At 38.5% G+C, this 22669-nt stretch overlaps 1 protein-coding gene across 3 annotated transcripts in view; it reads right to left on the bottom strand.

Annotated features, from left to right (window-relative positions):
* The window catches only part of PTPRG (protein tyrosine phosphatase receptor type G), a 683006-nt gene that overhangs the window by 500953 nt on the left and 159384 nt on the right, over window positions 1-22669 (bottom strand). For all 3 annotated transcript variants that reach the window (XM_026721752.2, XM_026721760.2, XM_087923573.1), the window contains exon 2: window positions 13841-13945. In XM_026721752.2, the coding sequence (XP_026577537.1) occupies window positions 13841-13945 (105 nt within the window). The remainder of the gene's footprint in view (window positions 1-13840; window positions 13946-22669) is intronic.

The following is a 22669-nucleotide window of genomic DNA, read 5'->3' as shown; positions in this document are numbered from 1 at the left end:
CAGCCACCTATCTCCACAACCCACATCTCAAATACACCAACAACAGCTAAGCGTCCTACAACTGGCCCCTACAACTGGGTTCAAAACCTCTGGTGATCACAGAAAAAGAAGTGCAAGATCTATTACACAGACCGAAGCCAGGAAAAGCACCAGGGCCAGACGAGATAACTCCTTCTTGCTTAAAAGTCTGTGCTGACCAATTGGCCCCCATCTTCACCTGAATCTTCAGTAGATCACTAGAGATGTGCTATGTTCCTTCCTGCTTCTACCATCATCCCAGTGCCAAAGAAGCCCTCCATCAAGGAACTGAATGACTACAGACCAGTTGCTCTAACATCTATAGTCACGAAAATCTTGTGGCTTGTGCTGTCCCATCTGAAAACCATCACGGATCCGCTCTTAGATCCCATGCAGTTTACATACCGAGCAAATAGATCGACAGATGATGCTGTTAACATGGCTCTGCATTACATCCTACAACACCTTGAATCTCCAAATACCTACGCAAGGGTCCTCTTTGTAGACTTCAGTTCAGCATTCAATACCATCATTCCAGACACTCTTCTAAGTAAATTAAACCAACTAGCAGTACCTGAACACACTTTTAAGTGGATCATAAGCTTCTTAACAGACAGGAAGCAGCAGGTGAAGCTAGGCGGAATCACATCCGATACCTGTACAATCAGCACAGGGGGCCCCCAAGGCTGTGTGCTATCTCCACTTCTCTTCTTCCTGTATACCAATGACTGCATCTCAAATGATCCATCTGTTAAAATACTGAAGTTTGCTGATGACACAACAGTGATTGGTCTCATTCGAGACAACAATGAATCTGCATACAGACAGAAAGTTATACAACTTGCCTTGTGGTGTAATGGAACTGAACACACTCAAAACCATAGAAATGGTGGTAGACTTTAGAAGAAACCCTCCTATAATACCACCTCTTACAATACTAGACAACATAGTATCAACAGTAGAGACCTTCAAATTTCTAGGTTCTACTATATCACATGACTTAAAATGGACACCTAACATCAAAAATATCATCAAAAAAGCACAACAAAGAATGTTCTTTCTGTGCCAACTCAGAAAGTTCAAACTACCCAAGAAGCTGCTAATACAGTTCTACAGTGGAATTATTGAATCTGTCATCTGCACCTCTATAACTGTCTGGTTTGGTTCTGCAACCCAACAGGACAGACACAGACTTCAGAGGATAATTAGCACTGCAGAAAAAACAATTAATACCAACCTGCCTTCAATTGAGGACCTGTATACTGCATGAGTCAAAAAGAGGGCTGTGAAAATATTTACAGACCTCCCACATCCCGGACACAAACTGTTTCAACTCCTTCCATCAAGACGACGCTATAGAGCGCTGCACACCAGAACAACTAGACACAAGAACAGTTTTTTCCCATCACTCTGCTAAACAAATAATTCCCTCAACACTGTTCAACTATTTACAAAGCGTACACTACTATTACTGTTAATCTTCTCACCACTCCTTCTCACCCATCCCCTCCCACTTGTATGATTTGATTGTTGATGGTACCCGATGACTATCATTAAGTGTTGTACGTTATGATTCTTGATTCTTAACGAATTTACCTTTTCTTTAGGTATACTGAGAGTATTTACACCAAGACAAATTCCTTGTGTGTCCAATCACACTTGGACAATAAAGTATTCTATTCTATTCTATTCTATTCTATTCTATTCTATTCTATTCTATTCTATTCTATTCTATTCTATCCTATCCTATATCTCTCACACACACATACTTTGTACCATCTACAAATTTGCTAAGCATCCCTTCTGTCCCCTAAAGGATTTCCAAAATGTTGAGGAGGATTGGGGCCAGAGCGGAACTCTGAGGTACCTCACCGCATACCTCTCTCCATCTAGACCAGGGCTTTCCAACTTTAAGACTTGTGGACTTCAACTCCCAGAATTCCTCAGCCGGCCCTGTCAGCTGGGGAATTCTGGGAGTGGAAGTCAATAGGTTTTAATGCTGCCAACTTTGGAGTCCCCTAATCTAGACATAGATTCATTAAGGACTACAGATTAGGTACCATTTTTCAATCAACTGAGAATCCATCTGGTAATGAAAAATCCATCCCATATTGTTCCATGTTATGAAGAAGGAGGCTACAGTCAATTTTACTTATTTTATTTATTAAACCAATTTGCCAGCTCGCACACATGTACCCAAGGTAGCTTATAACATTAAATTCACAACATCAACATTTATTCAATGTCTTTCTAGGAAAGTAGACATTTAATATGAAAATGCTGGTGGGAAAAGATACTACGACCAGCTTTTTAATGCAGATGAATACCAGACAAGACAATATGTTCAATTCCCTATTAAAATGGGCATTAATCTAATTCACATTCTCTTTGAGCTCTTTAGTTTTGCATGTCTACCGTTGAGGCACAAGAGTATTTCATTAGTTTCTGCAAGGATATTTGAAGGCAAGAACCAAGAATATCTTTCTCAATGCCATTCATTTTCCAGTGCAATATTCTCAAAGGAAAAAAAAATGAAATTATTATCAGAGAGTACATTAGTACATTAATAATAATAAAAAAGGATTTAATTTTGAAGGGAAAAAAAATCTCTATGCTGGAAACCTGGTTGTGTTTCTCTGCGGATTTCTGCCCTGTAGAAAAAATGTCTCCCCATCCCAACCCTAAATAGATTTCTGCTAATTTCTGCTTATCCCTGTGTAAATGTTATGCAATTGCTTTTGTTGTAGGTGGTGGTATTCATCACTGAATCCCACCTATATATTTTCACACTAAGTAGCTGACCCTGAAGACTGACGATTTTATTCATTTGTAATGCTTTGCCCAGAACAAATCTTCAAGATAGGAAGGAACGTGACATTTACAACTGAAACTAAAGCCTCGCTTACTTGTTATTTGCCCTGCAATTGAAGATGTAAAAGGGGGAAGATTAATGCAAATACAGATAATACTCCAATTCCAGGTTACACTGTCACCTAATATGTATGATTACAATTGGTATCTGAATGTGAACAACTTAACCTTTGGGGAGAGCAGGTTTGAAAAGCATTGCCGACAAAAGGCCAGTTATCTCTGCAATTTCACTAAATAGGATTAAAGTATAATCATAGTGGGATAAGATGGAGATAAACACCTGAGAATGAATGGCTTGGGAAGGGTTACCAATAATTCATGCCCTCCAAGAGGAAGGGAATAATTGACCCTGGTCCAAATACTGACTGACGGCTTCCTTGAAGTGATAACCAAGAGACAGAAACTCACATATTTCAGGATTGTGACAGGACAGACTACAAAAGTTGCAACTATTCTTGGCAAGGGTTGAGGGAAGTAGAAAGGAAAAACATTGGATAAGGTGGATGGTTGGAGAGAATCAAGGAGATGACTGGAATGTCCTTGGAAGATCTACAGATTACACTCAGCGTTGGATAAAGATGGTTAGCATTTGTTCATAGCAACCAAAAGTCAAGCCAAATTTAACATCACTCAACCAATTAAGCATATAATCCAAGGGTGTCAAACCCAATTTCTTTGAGGGCTGCATCAGGGTTGTTTGACCTCAGGGGTGGGGTGGGAACCTGGTCAGATGGGGCATGGCCAGCTCGCCACCACTCATGTCAGGGAAGCCTGAGGTGGCCCAAGCGCTCTGCTAGCAAAAACAGGTTCCTAAGCTCTATTTTTGGCTGCAACGGCTTCCTGAAAGCTGTGTTTTCACTGGAAAAGGCACCGTGGGCCGGTCCTTCACTGTTTCCAGAGCAGCCCCACAGGCCAGGTCTAAGCACTCCACAGGCCGAATCTGGCCCAGGGGCCTTGAGTTTGACACCCCTGATATAATCAATCTATCAATCAATATATGGAGTCCTAGGATAAAACATCAAAAAGGTGCTTGTTGGTAGACTCTTACAAAGGAACTTTTTCCTTGGGGGTGGGGTGGGGAATCCTAGATCGTTTCATAAAACATTCAGATTTTGTAACAGAATGCAAGGGCGACCTTGAGGAAAGGAAAGAAGAGATGCTGCAAAGGAAATAATCAAACAAGAAAAGAAGGAGCCCACAATCACATAATGGTAAGAAAGCACCCGCAAGACTAATACCAGCCTTCCAAGATAAACCAGATAGGAAACATGAATAGAGGTGCTACATCAACTTTATTGGAAAGCTACATTAACAGAACCTTGCAAGCCTGAACATGCAAACTTCCTTCCCTCCACTTTTAATTGCTTGGTCCATTAGAGCTGGTCCTTCCTTCGTTTCTTTCTCTGCCATTAAGCAACTGATGACTCCTGCACCTCTTATCTGCTTCCCAAGCAGTATCTTTTCTACCCTTTCCTCAAATTCACCCAGGCATTCCATTACAGATATTAATTCTAGCAACAATTTAACTGCAATTTTATCAGTTTTGTTGCCCTTATAACTTCTTCATACGTACAAGTACATGCAAATTGGTGTCAAATTTATTACAGAGTGATTGTTAACAGTATTCTAAGTCACTATCAATCAAGATAGTATTATTTCATCCAGTTTTGTCCAAACGCAAAATACAATCAAGATAGTATTATTTCATTCCAGTTTTGTCCAAACACAAAATGCTATAGCTTCGAGTGCAAATAACCAGGAGCATTTGCTGACTTCAAAGCACAAAAGAATTTATTATTGCTACCTCTAATACAATAATCTAGTCAACTAACAGTGAAAGCTAAAGTGGTGTTAGGTAAGGGTCAAAGAAATTCCATGGGTAACTGAGGTCTTTTGTAACAGCGCATTGCTTCTAAAACAATGGCACATTTAATCCCACTTTCCACTCAGCCTCTTCTTCTCCTACACATACTGTGTTTTCACTCATCTTTCTTGAGTTATCTCTTTGGTTCCTGGATTAGGGAATAAAACCAGACATAACTCATCCCAAAGAGAGCTTTTGAACTCTAAATGCAACCTTCCAGAGAATATTCCATTCTGAAGTCTATTCCACATGTTGTTGTTTTTTTTTTTTTTTGAAAGATACATCAAATAAAAACCATTGATTTGGTTAATATTTCCTTTCTTGGCTACTGGTATATATAACGATAACCGGAAAATCCTTCCATCCTTTCAGCTTCCCCACCTTTAGTTTGTCCAGCTTAATACTGTACCCATCACATCTCTAATGAAAGGAAATAGCTTCCTCCAACCATACTCTTCACAACCTTTTTTGAGATCATAGAAGCTAGCACTATCAGGTTGACATGATCTGCTCAATATCTGTTGAGGCCAGTAAATAGTTCGACAGGAAGGTGCAGGCTAGATCACAAAATGAAAAGGCATTCCAGACAAGCATATCTCTTTTATGCTGAGAAAATCTTCAATCATTGTATTATTCCTGAAGTCATGAGGAGTCAGTCTTGGCTTGATAGAATCCTCAGCCTTCTCTTTTTTAATATAATAATATTTATATTTATTATTATAAATATATTTATGACATTTAAAAGCCATAGACAAGAAAAAAAAGAAACCCCAATGTCAGATTTGTTGAAATGTAGAGAATATGTTACCAGCGCTGCTAGAATAAGGGACTTTCTGTTCAACATAGAAATTGTTATTGATAGCATCCTTTTAAAAGTATCTGCTTAATTAAATTGTAAACATGTTTTCTAAGAATGCCCAATGGATACCCAATGTTTGAACTAAAACATTGCTTGTGATTTATTTACCTTATTCACATCTCCCATGGGAAAAGACAGTTCTGTAGAGTGACATATGAACTATATGCAACTATAGTGACAACTGTTGAAATGTTTCCATTAGAATGATCATTATGCTATCTGAATGCTATCATTATTACAAAATGAACACCCATCATTTTTATAAAGGCCATTTCAAGCTGCTGCTCTTTCCCGACACCTAGATAAAATAAATTGTGTCTTGTTTCCTTTGCAAGAATTGATAAACATCTCTCTCGTGTTTCGAATATTATTGCTGTTTTTAAAGCATCAAAAAATAGTAAATAATGAATAGGGTTCCAATTAGACAACAATAAGCAAGTGGAGGCATATTTGTTAAAAAAAAAAAGTTCGTTATCAATGCTTTGTGAAACAAAAAAAACAGTTTTTCCCCCAGGCCCTGCAAAATCTGGACTAGTCAAGAGACAAAAGAATAGCATAGCTACAAAAAACTATTCAGCTCAATTGCAGATTTCTAAAAAAGTAGCAGAGAATATTTTTGTTTGAAATAGGAGGAGGAATCAGTTATGAAGTAAAATTTAAAACAGTTTAAATGCTGAAACAGAACAATCCTACCCAAATACAGAGTTAATAATATACAGCGCCAAACAGCAATAAAACATCCAGGATTGCAAATCATTTAAAACAATTTTGAAATGAATGATTAAATCTTTTGTATAGCTATTTTTCCTTTAGAAAAGCTGACATGAATCTTCCAGACACTTTTTCAGTAATAAAAGCTGAATAAATATGACATTCATTATTTAAGATTCCATGTTCATTCTGATAATGAATCAACTGTTTATTTACTTAAATTGTGGCTTTTGCTTCGGTGTATAATTTTTGAAAAGCAAGATATATTTAAGGAGTAATATAGATTTATGTTGACAATGGGCACAGTTCCAAGGAAGAGTGAAGTATATTTAACATCTTATTTGTTTCTGCAGAATTTAAGCACCTGTAGACTAGATTTTTCTTAATTTGTTTCACTCTCAATTGCCATATGTTACTTAATATACAACATGAAAACAAGATTTGTTTAGACAATCAGATTCACAACACAGACATAAATTGCTTCAGATATGAATTCAGTTAGCATGAATAAATAAAGAAGATAAAACGAGCAGGATAGTGGCAGGATATGCAGGATGGCTGGTGAGACAAACCCATAAGGTTGAAAGGAAGGGTGGATCTTGATTACATTTCTAAAGGTTCCTTTAGAATTAAAAGACAACATCAAAATTATAAGAATATTTTTCTCAATACTGGGCAAAGCTGAGGTACGGCACACCTAAACTGAAAGTAAAATGAAGATGAGACTAAACAGTGTAGCATGTGAAAAAAAGAACTGAGTTTGTACAGATAGTTCTTGACTTACAACCAGTTCCTTAGCAACTGGTCAAAGTTACAACAGATTTACATGGGGTGGCACTTATGACCCGGGTTTGAATTTCTGAGTCACTCCTCTCTATGGTCATGTGATGGCATTTGGCAACTGGACCAAATTTACAACCGTTTGCAGTGACATTTACTTCTGGTTTTAAGCTAAACGGACCCATAGCAAACCATTGGTTCATTACACAACCATGGCACTCACTTAATGGCTGCTGAAAAAAAGGTCCTAAAATTGGATCAGTCGCAGCTTTATGACTGTCTATGACTACCAAGATGGGCAGGCTCAATTACAGCCATAACTCAAGGACTATCATTATTTCTCCGCACCCATCCCCAACGTTTATTCTATTTTGATTTTTGCTTTCTTGATTGCATAGTTCGCTGAAGACATTTTGGTTCCTGAAGCAAAAAATCCAGCTACTGCTAACACTGTACTTCATTTTGTTCTACATCACACAGGATATAATTGAAAACACAGAATGTAAAATGGATTCATTACCCCTTGAACTCACTTGCCGTTTGATCCCCAAGCATTCGGTTATCACAGTTAAACAATGGTCACTGTGATCTCTGCTTGCTTTCAATATGTGGCTAATGCTGAAGCGTGGTATGTATTGTACAAGATAGGCCAGCAGCATTTTCAGTTTCTGAGGCACCAGAAATACAGGTAGTTCTCGACTTACGATCACAATTGATCCCCAAATTTATGTTGTTAAGTGAGGCATTTGTTAAGTAAATAGTGCCCCATTTTGTGACCTTTCTTGCCTCAGTTGTTAAGTGAATCACTGCAGTTGATAAGTTAGTAACCTGGTTGTTAAGTGAATCTGGCTTCCCCAATGACTTTGCTTGTCAGAAGTTTGCAAAAGGTGATCATATGATCTTGGGATACAGCAATGGTCATATGAATTAGTTGCCAACCACCTGTATTTTGATCACATGATCATGGGAATGCTGGAAAGGTCATAACTGAAAAACCATCATGTCACTTTTTTCAGTGCCAATGTTACTTTGAATGGCTACTAAACAAACTGTTGTAAGTTGAGGACTACCTGTACTTGTTAAATCCTTTAAATCTAAAAAATATCTACTTTTGTTTCTACAGATATTATGAATAAATCAGCTGATATGCAGGTATTAAGAAATGAGTGGAATGAAGAACTAGAGGTTTATATATTGCTTAGACAATGAGAAGGTGTCTTAACTCACATATAGCAACAGTGTCAATGGACCTTAAACTATGATTTTCTCTTATAGAATAGAATAGAATAGAATAGAATAGAATAGAATAGAATAGAATAGAATACTGGCCAAGTGTGATTGGACACACAAGGAATTTGTCTTGGTGTAAATACTCTCAGTATACATAAAGAAAAGGTACATTTGTTAAGAATCAAGAATCATAACGTACAACACTTAATGATAGTCATCGGATACAATCAACAATCAAATCATACTAGGAAACAGTCAATATAAATCGTAAGGATACAAGCAACAAAGTTACAGTCCTACAATCACAAGTGGGAGAGGATGGGTGATAAGGAGTGATGAGAAGATTAACAGTAATAGTAGGGTACACTTTGTAAATACTTGAACAGTGTTGAGGGAATTATTTGTTTAGCAGAGTGATGGCTTTCGGGAAAAAACTGTTCTTGTGTCTAGTTGTTCTGGTGTGCAGTGCTCTATAGCATCGTTTTGAGGGAAGGAGTTGAAACAGTTTATGTCCAGGATGTGAGGGGTCTGTAAATATTTTCACAGCCCTCTTTTTGACTCGTGCAGTATACAGGTCCTCAATTGAAGGCAGTTTGGTAGTAATTGTTTTTTTTCTGCAGTCCTAATTATCCTCTGAAGTCTGTGTCTGTCCTGTTCAGTTGCAGAACCAAACCAGACAGTTATAGAGGTGCGGATGACAGACTCAATCATTCCTCTGTAGAACTGTATCAGCAGCTCCTTGGGCAGTTTGAGCTTTCTGAGTTGGCGCAGAAAGAACATTCTTTGTTGTACTTTTTTGATGATTTTTTTTAAATGCTGTTTTTAGAAGACACAGCATTAAAATGGCAACTAAAATTATAGCTTCAGGTAAAGAAAAGCATAAAATCAAAATGATATTCCAAAATAGCATTGTTTAAGGGGAATAAAAGTAGAGAATTTTCTGTATTGTCTTTACAGTAGAAATGTTCTGTAACCTTCTTGAGATAATGTTTTACATAATGGATATTTCTTAATTAGAATGTAATAGAAGGACGGTCTTTTCTTTCTCTCTACTCTCTCTTTCCAAGCCTTATGGATATATTGTGATTCCTTATTTCTAAAGAAAAGAGAAGATTCCCTCAAGCCAAACCAATTTCACATCCAAGTTGTTTTCTTAGCAATTAAACAAAAGTAGCTTGTCCATGTCTTCCTTAGGGATATATTTTTCCTCACTTTCCCACTCTAGCCTACCCTCCTGGCATTTTCTGATGATCCACCAGGGTTAATCAGACGTATCTGATGCTGCTTACATTTCTTGACATTAACCAAGGTTGCTAGAGGTCCCAGAGATACTAGACTTGTTTCTGCATGCCTTTTAGAAAATCTGTCACAAACTGATCTCACACAAACAATAGGGAGCCATTTTGTTCCATGAGCTCTCATACGTTCATATATTATCTGCACCAGACTACATCCCGGGGAAGATATGGTTAAGGTCAGAAGTTTTTAGGACAACTATTTTTCATCTTTCTTTCTAAAACTTCTTATCTCTTCCGTCTGGACTTATTTCTATCCTGCCATCATCCAAAAGTCTGCTCATGCATTGTCTCTCTGTTCATATAAGTACGCATCTAACTCATGGGTGTCAAACTCGCCACGTCACATTGCCATCACGTAATGTTTTGTGATGTTCTTCCCATTAGCGGAGCTGGGATGGGCATGGCCTGCGCATGAGGCATCCAGCCCGTGGGCTGTTACTTTGACACCCCCGATCTAACTTAATCCCGCAACAAAATGGGAGTCTCCTACAAGCTTACACCTGTGCTAACATTTGAATGCTTGCCTGTGTTTGAAAATACATAGAATACCTTTTTCGTGCTTAACATTGTCCTATTGACTAAAATAACATACAAAACAAATTAATATAGATGAAATGAGAGGCAATCAATATGTAAACATCTGGGTAGAGAAGATTAAGGTTCAGTATTGGAACCTTCCAGTTTTGAACTATCCACATGAAAAATTCTTTATAACATTTTTAGAAGTACCTTAGAGAACATCCATACAGGTAGTTCTCATTTAGTGACCACAATTGACACTGACAATTTGGTTGTAAAGAGAAGTGACCGCTTGGTGCTTAAAACATAGCTCAACTTTCCTTTGCTTCATAGACCTAGGAAGATCATAAATGCAAGGATTGGCTGCAAAATTATTTTTCCATTACTATGGTATCTGTGAAGGGCTAGTGTATGAGGAAGTCGTTAAATGAGAATTCTCTATACAACTGTCACCACTGGCAATTAGAAAGCAACAATTAGAAACTCCCTGCCAGAATGCTTGTAGGAATAAAGCAACATCAGTCCTGAATCAACTTACATTAGTTAGCAATTTGTTTCCATGCTCAATTGTTCATGCTTGCATTAATTTTTAAAGTGCTGAAGTCGAAGCTCTTGCAGAGGCATTTTTCATATGAACACATTATAAGAGGAATAACGAGTGGATACAGAATTTGATTGATGGAAACCAAGTGCAAGATATTTTGGTGAGGCAAAACCATACTACTGCAAAGCTTTTTGGAATACCTAATAACTTCTTTTTTAAGATGGCTGAAATCTTTTATTTTGAAATGTCTCAGGCAGCTGATTCTCTTGCTTATAGGGTGATCAAATTTACGCTTCATTTAAGGCTGGTATAGGTCAAAAGTCAGATATAATTTTAAAGCAGGTTAATATAAGATTAAACAAACTATAATTAGCAAAGAGCTATTGTATTTTTAAGAGAGATGAGAATATAAAATACTGCCCTAGTAATCCATTTTTCTTATTGAAGTGGAATGAATTTTTTTTTTTTTAAAAAAAGTCACCACGAGATGACAAATATACCTTACTGATTTATTAAGGACAAAGATTCAGATCTGCCAAGTATACAGCAACAGTCTCACCAATGAATAAAAGATGTATAGTTTCTGTTTAATTGTGCACCCGCTCAGTTCAGATGTAACCTCTTTCTGGTTAATAAGATGGGCACAAATGTGTGTGTGTGTGTCTCCCTTCCTTCCTTAGCACATCAACATCAAAGATTCTTCAGTAAATTCGTAACAGTGTTCCTTACATCCAAAGCAATAAACTAAACCTGAGAACTACTCTTTCCTTTCTGGATTTATTGGGAAGTTATTATGAATGAATTTAGGAAGCTTCCAAAATTAGCCCATTGAAAAGGAGGAACGCTTTTAATGATCTCGTCCCTAAAGTGAAAAGCCAAGATGCTTTGACTGCAATTCCACTCCTGGTGACTAGGTGGCGCTTGTTCAGCAACTATCTCAGATAACAGTACAATAAATGAGTTTAAACTTGCTTGGAATTAACCTATGTCTGTCATCTGACAAAAATTAAACCTAAACAAATTAATAGAATATAAAAATGATAATTAAAAATAACAAGTGAAGAAATAAAAAAAACAAAAAAGCAAATAAATTCAAAGAACAAACTTGATGGACCATGAGACCATTTCTGCCATCAGTTGTCTATGTTTCTACAATGACTAACAAATGATAATTTAAAATTTCAGTTTTGGAATAATGTGGTATTTATGACTATAAAAGCCTTCAATATGTAACTGTTTAAGGTCTAGTCAATCTCCATGGCAGGAGGGCTCTAGTCAACTAATTAAGATCAGAGAGCTCAGCTTGTTAATTTGTGGTGAGCGCTTTGTACTGATGAAGTTTCTTAGATCAGAAGTGAGACGTCTTCTACTTTGTCAAAAAACAGCCCAATTGCCTTTAAAAAAATAGAGCACTTTGGAAACAACTATGATCTGGAGGAGTGAGACTAGACATTTATTCCCAATATAGTTTCTGGCAGTAGCAAAACAAAATAGTTAATACATAATAATACATTTGATGCCTGGAATCTGGAAGGATAAAGAATACAGAAGTTATATGGGACTAAAAAAAATGGAAGCAAAGGCCTATTGGTTTCATTCATTTGTTTCTAAATCATTCAGTCTGTTTTTCATTACAAATAATCACAACCACAAGCCCATCATAAGGATAATGGCCTGAAAGGCCCATGGTTGGGGATAAGAATGACAGCAATATAATAAGCATGATGGGAAAAAAAGAGACTGGCTGATAATAAAGCTCAGGCTAAGGCACTCTGAACTTGAAATCCATTAGAGACAAAGAATATTCTCTTTTCACAGAGTATAATCGTCTTAAGTGTAAACCATGGAGAGTAAAGGGCAAGGACTTTCAAAAGCACAATCAAGATACACCACGCTGACAAAAAAAATGAACGGCAAATGTCAAAATACTTTGCTCACATTTTTAAACGATTATATAAATCAGCAGAAGTAGGAAAATAACCTGAGGAGCAATACCAAAAATGAGCTGTTCCCGGTAAGACTTTCAGCAATACTATTGAAATACAATGTTCTAGGCAGCTGAATTTCATTTGTTCAAATTCCAAGGCAAGTATGACTCTTCTCTGTGGTCTCAGAAAAGGCAGCCACCAAATCAACAGGAAAACTACACAGTCCAGGACATTTTGTTGCTTGGGTACCGGCATCCAAAGATGGTGGCTGCAATTGCAGGATTGAAGCTCTGCTCCCTTCGTACGTGTGCTGCATACGCACCACATATAATAAAGGGAAGAAAACTTTGACCATGCAATTGTGTTCATCATCTTTCCTGGACAATCTGGAACTGTGCCGCCTGCAGTCCGATCTCAACATAGTTCACAAAATTGTCTGCTATAACATCTTGCCTGTCAACGACTTCTTCAGCTTCAACCACAATAATACACAGGCTAACAATCGATACAAATTCAAGGTAAACTGCTTCTAACTCGATTGCAGAAAATATGATTTCAGCAACAGAGTGGTCAATGCCTGGAATGCTTTACCTGACTCTGTTGTTACAGACTCAAACCCTCGCAGATTTAACCTCAAACTGTTTACCATGGACATCACCCCATTCTTAAGAGGTCCTTAAAGGGGGCGTGCATAAGCGCACCAGCGTGCCTACCGTCCCTGTCTTACTGTCCCCATTTATCTGTATTTACTTCCTTTGTTCATGTTTATGTTCATACCTATACTTGTTATCTTGTCCATGTTTGACAAACAAATAAAATAAAAACAAATAAACAAATAAATAAAATCTTGCCACTGTACCCCAGATAATCAAATATCTGCGTGCACATTCCCCCAGTCAAAGTCCATGGTATCTAAGGCTAACCAAGTTGTGTTTGTGCCCTGAGACCAAAAATCTCACAAATCTTTGTTTCCCAAACAGCGCCGATGCAATAACAACAACAACAATAATAATAGACTAAGTTAATCACTGGCTGACCTTTCAGATATTCAAAACCAGCTGCCTAAGATAATGTTTCGCATTAACTAATAGCAACATTGGCCCACAAGATGGCAAGTGTTTTTCTTCATCAAGGAAGTATTTCACAGTTAATGAGCTACCTGCAAAGCTCCCCCGGTTCTTGTCACCTGCCATACTTTTCTGGTCCAGCCCAACTCACCTGAATATGCCCAGTAAAGATCCCCAGATGCCTTCCGCCTCCGGATCTGCACCAAACTGCCATGTCGACTTTCATGCAGGGGGCCATCATAACCTTCAGTCAAAGCTGGGAGGAAGAAGAAGAGGAAAAAGCAGAGGCAATTAGACAAGTGACAATCCCTGATTGAAAATTAAATTGTTTAGCTATTATTAAATATGGTACACCATGTTTCCATTCCATTCCACCATGGTATACCATGTTTCCATTCTCCGCCATCCAGTCAGAGCTAAAGAAGCTTTTTGAATGGGAAGTAAAACATCTTCAAAGAAAAGAAAAGGAAAGGAAAGGAAAGGAAAGGAAAGGAAAGGAAAGGAAAGGAAAGGAAAGGAAAGGAAAGGAAAGGAAAGGAAAGGAAAGGAAAGGAAAGAAAAACAAGGAAGTCCAGTTGCCTCTTGAAAAAGCACTTTTGAGACAACCATGATCTGGATGACTGAGAATCTCCATAGACATATTATAAAATTTTTGCTTCAATACTGGCAGAAAGACTCAAAAAATACCTAAATAACTTTATCCATCCTGATCAAAATGGATTTCTGCCAAAGAGACAAATTAAAAGACTATATGAGAGTAATCTTGGACACTTTGGAATACTATGTGGCACATCCTGAAAAACAAATGGCTTTGATATTTTTAGATGCACAGAAGGCATTTGATAATGTGAATTGATGATTTATGTTATTACAGCTGGAACAGATGGGTTTTGGTAAAAAATTTATCCAAGCAATAGAAGCTATATATCATAAGCAAATGGCAAAGCTAATGATCAAGGGAGATTTGATGGACTCTATTGATATAAGAAAAGGAAAAAGACAAGGGTGCCCACAGTCACCTTCGTTGTTTGTGTTAACCTTGGAAGTGCTGAATAGAAATATTAGAGAAGAAAAGGATATAAAAGGGCTTCCCCCAACTTTTGTCCTCTGCTTCCTTGTTTACTGGTGAGATCATACCTTCCACAAATCAGGCTGATGCAGGTAAATAAATCAGCAACTATTGCACCAATAAAGGTAAGGAGAATTCACCTGGCCACTGCCACCTGGACAGAGGAACCAATGTTCTATCAAAGGGGCTGCAGGGTGATACGGAGCAAAGCCATCAATTATGCTCAGCCTATTGAACAGATTTGAGGATGTGATAACTACAGAACCAAACCGTCCTCTCAGCCACAAATTTTCAAGGTGTTATGGGCAGTTTCTTTGGAAATCAGAAGAGAAGTGCTACATGTTTCCAACATGGGTATTGGTTTATTTATGAGAAAATTTATAAGGCTGCCCAACTTATTTACAAGAACTCCCTGCAGCTTACAAAAATAAAACCTCCACACAGAAGCCAATAAATCTCTACCCAGTGGTACGATTCAACCGGTGTAACAACCAGTTCGGTGAGCGTGCGCTTTGCACGCATGCACAGCATTTGGGAAATGCCATTTTTAGCTATAATACTTACTTTCTGCTGCAGTTCCGGTGAGTAAAACAGCTGATGCACAGCAAACCGCTCTGCCGCGTGAATCAGCTGTGCTCAAGAACAAGGAAATAAAGCATAGGGAAGGGGCAGGTGGGCGGGGCCAAATGATCACCGGAACTACCGGTTTGCCCGAACCAGTAGAGTCCCACCCCTGCCTCCATCACACCTTGGTAACAACAATCAGGCCAACCATTTGATGGGCTTCATATCGTTCTGGGTCCCCAAAACTGTTGTCAGAACTTCAGGTCCTTTCAAAAGAGTGTCAAAGTTGGGGTCAATCTTATCTCTACAGGTATGGTGTCACAACAGGAAGGGAACCACCATGGACAAGATCCTTCTTCTTGGTCTCACTAGATGGATTTCCTTAAGAGGGGACCATAACATTCCTTGCCGAGTAGATATGACTGGTGAGCCAAGTAAATATGACTGGAAAAAACGGTCCTTCAAATGACCTGGCCCCAGGCCATGTAGGGTTTTAAAAATGACAACCACCACCTTTAATTAGACCTGGAAGCAAATTGTAGCCCACTATAGTATATATCATGTTTCCAGAAACTGGAAAAATGAACTATGGTATCATCTGGAGATTATTCTCACAGACATGTTAACTCCTGTCGATCTAGTTTGTGCTCTCTCTCTCTCTCCCTCCCTCTCCCCGTCTCTCCCCCGCTCTCTCTCTCCTCTCTCTCCTTTCTTTCTCTCCACACGCACATGCAAATACACACACTTGGTTTTCAAACTCCAAAGTTTGTCATTATCTTGTAAATCTTCAGCTGGTATACAGTGTTCTCTTAATAAGAATACTACTAGTTTTCTTTTGCTTTCTCTTTGCTTCCTGTTGTTCCTTCAGCACAAAACAGTCCTTATTGCTTCTTGTGCACCTGTGCGAACCTAATTTATACAGTTCTTAATAAACTTTTGTCTCCAGAAAGGGCTTCTGCCTGGAAAGGGCAACAAGAAGGGCAACATCTGATCATCAAAGAATTCAAAATAATAATAAGAGAGAAAGTGGCTGCACCTTGTAAGATCTGGCAAAAAAAAAGCAAGACACCACTGCTTGGAAAGAAGATTCTTAAAAGAAAGAAAACGTCAGATGGAACAATGCCATTTTGGAGCCAAAACCTCAAACTATTATTATACTGATTAAACTGTATACCACCCAGAGCTCCTCTATGAAAGAGATGGATAGTTATGAAGTTGGTTATATAATAAGCAAGCAAGCAAACAAGTACCCTTTGTTGTTATGTAAATTCTCATCTGTCAGCCTTGGAAGCCATATCTTACTTGGAAGCTTCAAGGCTTCCACATTTTTAGTGCCTGGGAATTTGGGAGGGGGTTTTTTATAGAGAGGTAGATTAGACTCAATAACATTCTTTCTCAGAAAGTCAAGGACATGTTACCCTGCACCTGGAGAGGAGTGTCTGGAGGTATGTCTCCAGTTGGGACAATGTTTTGATTGGGCCATGTAATGGACCTGTGAGTGCAGGGGATGGATCTTTGAATTTCTTTTGGGAAGGGAAAACCCAGAACTCTCAGATTTGGATTTTCCCAGATGTGCCAATACGACAACTCTAATAAAATGGAACTTTGAGGAACTGTATGTCTTGGAGTTAATTGGTTTGGAGTTGGTTAGTTGGAACGGTGACATTACCATGAGAACTGGCCTGATTTTTTATTTTTTAGCTATGACTTGGTTTGTTTATATTAACTCAAGTCATGCTTCCACTCAGGTGCCTTTGTCTCAGGATATAATTTACTACCACACATCTCTGCTCCCAAATACCTACGGACCCTCCGCTGTTCCAGTGGCCTAATTTCTGCTTAGCTTTGCCTTTATATCAACACCACGGCCTCCTACTATAAGGATTCTATTGAACTTCATCTTGGGAAGAACTCCCATTTACTGTTGTATATCATATCTGTCCTTCTTCAGATTATTCCCTTATGCATTTCTATCTAGGGAGATAGAGATTTCAAGAGCATGGGACAATTCTCGTAATTGTACAAACCAGCCCTCTGGCCTATGGACCTGCGGTTTCCAGCTGTCTTTTAAAAATAGTTTTCTATGTTCCCCTTTTGGTCTTGGAAAGCACAATTGTGTGCCATTAGCCCCCATCTGAAGTGGGGATGGAAGAATCTGAGTTAGAATGCATTTTAGATTATCAGGAGAGGAGGGTCATGTAGAAATAGTGGCTTCATTAGAAGAGCTATTCAGACAGTCTTGATTCTTAGCAAACAATTGCACAGGCCACATCTCCTTTGATTTCCATCTACAAACTGATCAATCAACGTTCAGTTCCTGCCAGGAATTCACATTCTGAGAGGAAGCGATATTTGTTTGAAGAGAACAAGGGGAGAGAAACTTCGTTCGAGACAAATTTCCTAACTAAAGGTAGAAGTGAGAGATCCAGAATGGCAGAAGTTCCTGATAAACGAAGAGAAGAAACTAAAATTCCTCTCTGTTTCATGTTGGGAAAAAAGAAGCATAAAGAGAATTGAAAGGGTGGAGATTTCTGCAGGTCCAGACAATAAAAAAGGGGGGGGGAGGGGGCAGAGAACATCCTGCAACTGGACCCTTTTAAAAGGAAAGAAGGGGAGAAGCACTCTTGGCACCTCCAGATCAGAAGGAGAGGAAAAGGAGGAAGCAAAGAAAGAGAAGGTGCCAGGAATGTAGCTGGTGAAGCAGAAACCACTGACTTCCAAGTTAGCAAGAACCACCAAGTCAACTAAAGTCTAAAAGGAATGGTTTTTGAACAGTCTTACCCAATTACTCCTTTTCTTGAGCTCAGATAAGGTTGTTACCCACAGACACACAAATGCACAAAGACTCCTCTTTTATACAAACATCTCAGCAATAGCAGTCTCCCACCGGATCATCAATTCAGGAGTGGGGAAGCAATATGATTTAAATGCTGGAGCAGAAATCTGTATAGTTGTTTGTTCAGCTGGACAGGGTAAAACAAATCCAAAGCTGTGAGTCACCATCTTCTCACACATATACTAGATATTTGTCTGAATGCTCTCACATTTCTAAGAAATAGATAAATAAGAGCTTTGGTTCATGCAAATAGCAAGAGATAAATGTGTGCATTTCAATAAAGAGGCCCTTCCTTTCCTTTCCTTTTTGTATGATTCCTCCCCCTCATCTCCCACAGCATCTCTGGGTGTCTAACAACACATTAAAGTCATAAAATAAGCAACAACATGTTTAGTCCCAAATCCACGCAGATACATCTAAGGGTCCCCTGTAGGCAATATCCAGAGCAACAATAAAAACCATGATATCTCAAAACCTCAAAGCAATCTCACCCCCACGCAAAGGAACACAACCAAGTCTTTAAGGTTTTCTGAAAAGCTGGCAAGGACGAGGTGTTCCAGAGGTTGGTACTGCAAATAAAAAGAACAGCCTACCTGGGACCTACCCAGTGATAATCTTTTATCCACAGGGCCCACAGCCTTTCATTTGAATTTATGGGATGGACTAAAACAATTGAAGAGAAGCTATCCTACAAATAAACCATTGCTATCCAACAAGTGACAGCAGGCATCTTAAATCACATTTTGGAAACCAGCACAGCTCACAAAACAAAGTTGTAATGTGACTGTACCATCATCGCCCACCCTGGACGGGTTGCAGCTCTAGGATGCTCTTCAAGGACAGCCCCATGTAGAATGCATTGTAGTCATCCATTTTGGGAGGAGACTAAGTGATGTCCAGGAGCTTCTGTCAAGTAAACTAATTTAAAAATAAGGAATTAAGTGTTTGGAGAGTTGTGATTTCCCAAATGGGAAGCTTGACACATTGCTTACATTAAATGCATATAAAAGCTGAATGTGTTTTTACAATGAAAAACAAATAAATGTGCTACCCTGAGCATGACTGATACAAAAGCAATCAGAAGCTCAATCTGTTAAATGGGACATTTGAGTGTAAACGAATCCAGTGACAAAACTTTCCAAAAGGTTGGAGCAGGTCTATGGTTGCAATTCCTACCATAACAAAATAGCCAAGAAAGGTATTGCATAGCTAAATGTCTATGGAGATCCTCAGCCATCCAGGTCATGGTTGTCCAAAAGGTACTTCTTTCCAGAGGCAACTGGACCTTCTTGTCTTTCTCTGAAGATGTTTCGCTTCTCATCCAAGAAGCTTCTTCAACTGCTTCATGCTTTGAAATGAAACGTCTTCAAAGAAAAACCAGAAAAGTCCAGTTGCCTCTTGAAAAAGCACCTTTGGGACAAGAAAGGCATTGTGGACAAGAACTTTTCAAAATAATTTATAGCTGTGTAAAAGATATATGCAATAGCATTATATGCATACCTGGGAATATTATTTATGATTTTTATGAAGTGTTAAGTGTCAACTACCTAACGTGGCTTATTGATGAGAATAACCCTGGTATTATACTGTTAAAATGTATCTGGGGAAAAAAAAAATGAGTTCATCACAGTAAGTTTAAATCAATTCCTACCCAGTACTAAAGAGAAAAGCAACAAGCTGAAGATAGATATTTAAAGGATTATCTTTAATGACAGAGAAGAGACAGCGCCTCAATGAATTGTCTTTTACGGTCAGTTGCACTAATTAAACTATTTTCTTCATATGCGTTACTCAAAGAAATACAGTTAATACTGAAATGGAATAGATAAATCCAGAAATCCAGAAACATATAGCTGGATCATTTAGAAAATCTGTTGATTTCAAATAAACTGATTCAGAGCATACCAACCCTGTGAAGCCAAACAAAATTCATTGTCACTAGTATACAGAGAACACCAGAAAAAATTATGGATACCATAACAACTGTTCTCTGATAGAAACTCTGCAGGTAGTCCTTGCTTAACAATTGATCTCTCAACTACCATTCGAAGTTACAACCGATTCCCCCCAAAGTTATTTATGACCTAACCTCAAAGTGATAACTGCTTCCCCATGACTACGTGATTGCATTTCAGATGCTTGGCAACTGGCTTGCATTTATGACCAGTAGCAGTGTCCTGTGGTCATATGACTGTGATTCACTTTAACAACCACATGATTTGCTCCATGACTGTGGCAACTTGTTTTTTGACCATTGTCAAAACAGTTATGAAACTGAGACAGGTCATGTGGTAACCCACTTAGCAATGAGGGGTCCTTGGTGATCTCTGAGCTCAGTTTTTTTCTTGCTTATCCAAACAAGAGTAGCCCTGATGGTGTTTCCTAGTTTGGGTAATGAAATGTTTGCAAGAAAACAAGCAAGCTCAGAGAGCACCAATTTGACTTCATGTCAAATTCTTCTTTATTGGTACCATTCTACAACCACAAAATTCTGAGCTCAATTGTGGTCATGAAGTGAGGACTACCTGCAGTGGTGGGATTCGTTTTTTTTTACTACCAGTTCTGTGGGCATGGCTTGGTAGGCATGGCAGGGGAAGGAAATCCCATTCCCTCCCTACCCCACTAACCTGCTTTCCAGCTCCGTTCTCCTGTGCAGGGCAACCAAAGAAGAGCCAGCCGATCAGCTGGGACTCAGGAGGCAGAGAATAGATGGGGCAGGGCCAGTCAGAAGCGGTATTTGTCAGTTCTCCAAACTACTCAAAATTTCCGCTACCGGTTCTCCAGAATTGGTCAGAACCTGCTGAATACCACCTCTGACTACCTGTATGGAAATATTTGTGTCAATATCATCAACCTTGTTTGTTTCATTGGAAACAACGAGCACAAACACAAGAACCGCTGGATTACATTTAAATTCCATCACTGAGATCCATTTATTAGCTTCCCAGGGAGAGTTGTAAGTTCTTATACGGTCATGGCCCAGTGTAAGAGGCATGCACGCAAAGAGACCAAGGTAAGGCACCAGGAATTTGAAAAGCAGAGATTTGGCCAAGAGATGCCTTACTTGCATCCTGCCAGAATAGAAAGATTAGACATTCACTCTCTGGTGTACTTCTGTGCAAACCTGGACGAGGTCTTTCATTGTAATTATCAGCTCAGTATAAATATGGACATAAATGTTATAACAGTCCTATAACACAGTCTTTGCCAATCTGACAGATATGTTGAACAATTATTTTCATGTATTTTCCCCCCACGTGTTGGATGATGGAGATTGTCAATAGGTTTATTTTTAAAATATCTGGTTTGAGGAAAGCTATTTTTGTGTCAGGTTCCTCATTCTAGTCTGCTCCTCTGACTGAGGAAATCCTAGCTAAACTGCAGAATGATCTACTGTCAAACTGGGGCACGACGTTTAGAACAAGAAATTCCCAGATTCAGTGGCACTACAGATGGATCTCGACTTACAGCAATTCATTTAGTGACCATTCAAAGTTATAACAGCACTGAAAAAAGTGACTTATGGCTGTTTTTTACACTTACAACTGTTGTATCACCCCATGGTCATATGATCAAAATTCAGATGTTTGGCAAACTGACTCCTATTTAGGACACTCGCAGTGTCCCAGGGTCAAGTGACAAGCAAGCTCAATGGGGAACCAGATTCACTTAACAACTGATTAACTGCAGTGATTCACTTAACAAACATGGCAAGAAAGGTTGCAAAATGCGGCCAAACCTACTTAACAACTACCTCGCTTAGCAACAGAAATTTGGGGCTCAATTATGTCTGTTAGTTGAGGATTAACTATATCAGTAAGGCTCAGAAGAATTCTGAAAACTGCCAAATATTGTGCCTAAAGGATTTCATCTCTGATCAATCCATTACTATTGTCAATTACCCCCATAAATTGGAAGTACATAAAAAATAGATGCACTTCGTCTTCTCTACTTCTCCCATCCTATTCACTTCAAATATTGGCTAGAAGAGAAAAATTTAAAGTAATAACTAAAGGTTCAACAGGGTATCTAACACTGGTAACAATTGCTCTGTAAAAAGAAAAGTCTTAATTTCTTAGTTCCATGTATCCGCTAGACTTTCCAAAGGCCCAAGGGTAAAGAGAACAGATTTAAAGAGTTTATAGATTCTGAGGAGAAAACACTCCGTCAGCACTCAAAATTTAATCAATTGTAAAATCTTTTGTACTTGGAATCTGAGTTCCAAGAATGGCAGCGTGGCTCTTCTATGGTATGGCTATGAATCATGCTATTGATTTCAAGTATCTTCTGTGCAGAAAATTAAATTATGCAAATCCAGGCCTTTATGAATCCTTTACTATAGTGGTGTAAAATTGAGCACTTGCTTAAGTCAGCATCTTATTTATTCAATTAAACAGCTGATGCACCTCTGAAAATGTCCAACTTTCAGTCACCTCATGGTATGTTCCCAAAATGATGATAAATGTAACTTTGTAATGGGCAAGAAGCTGAAAGCACTTGTAACAAACAAG

The sequence above is a fragment of the Pseudonaja textilis genome, chromosome 2 (assembly GCF_049901715.1).
Source record: "Pseudonaja textilis isolate UNSWEBS1 chromosome 2, rPseTex1.2, whole genome shotgun sequence".
NCBI lineage: Eukaryota > Metazoa > Chordata > Lepidosauria > Squamata > Elapidae > Pseudonaja > Pseudonaja textilis.
Note: the sequence above shows the minus strand (reverse complement) of the source record. Positions and strands in the feature narration are given on the sequence as shown.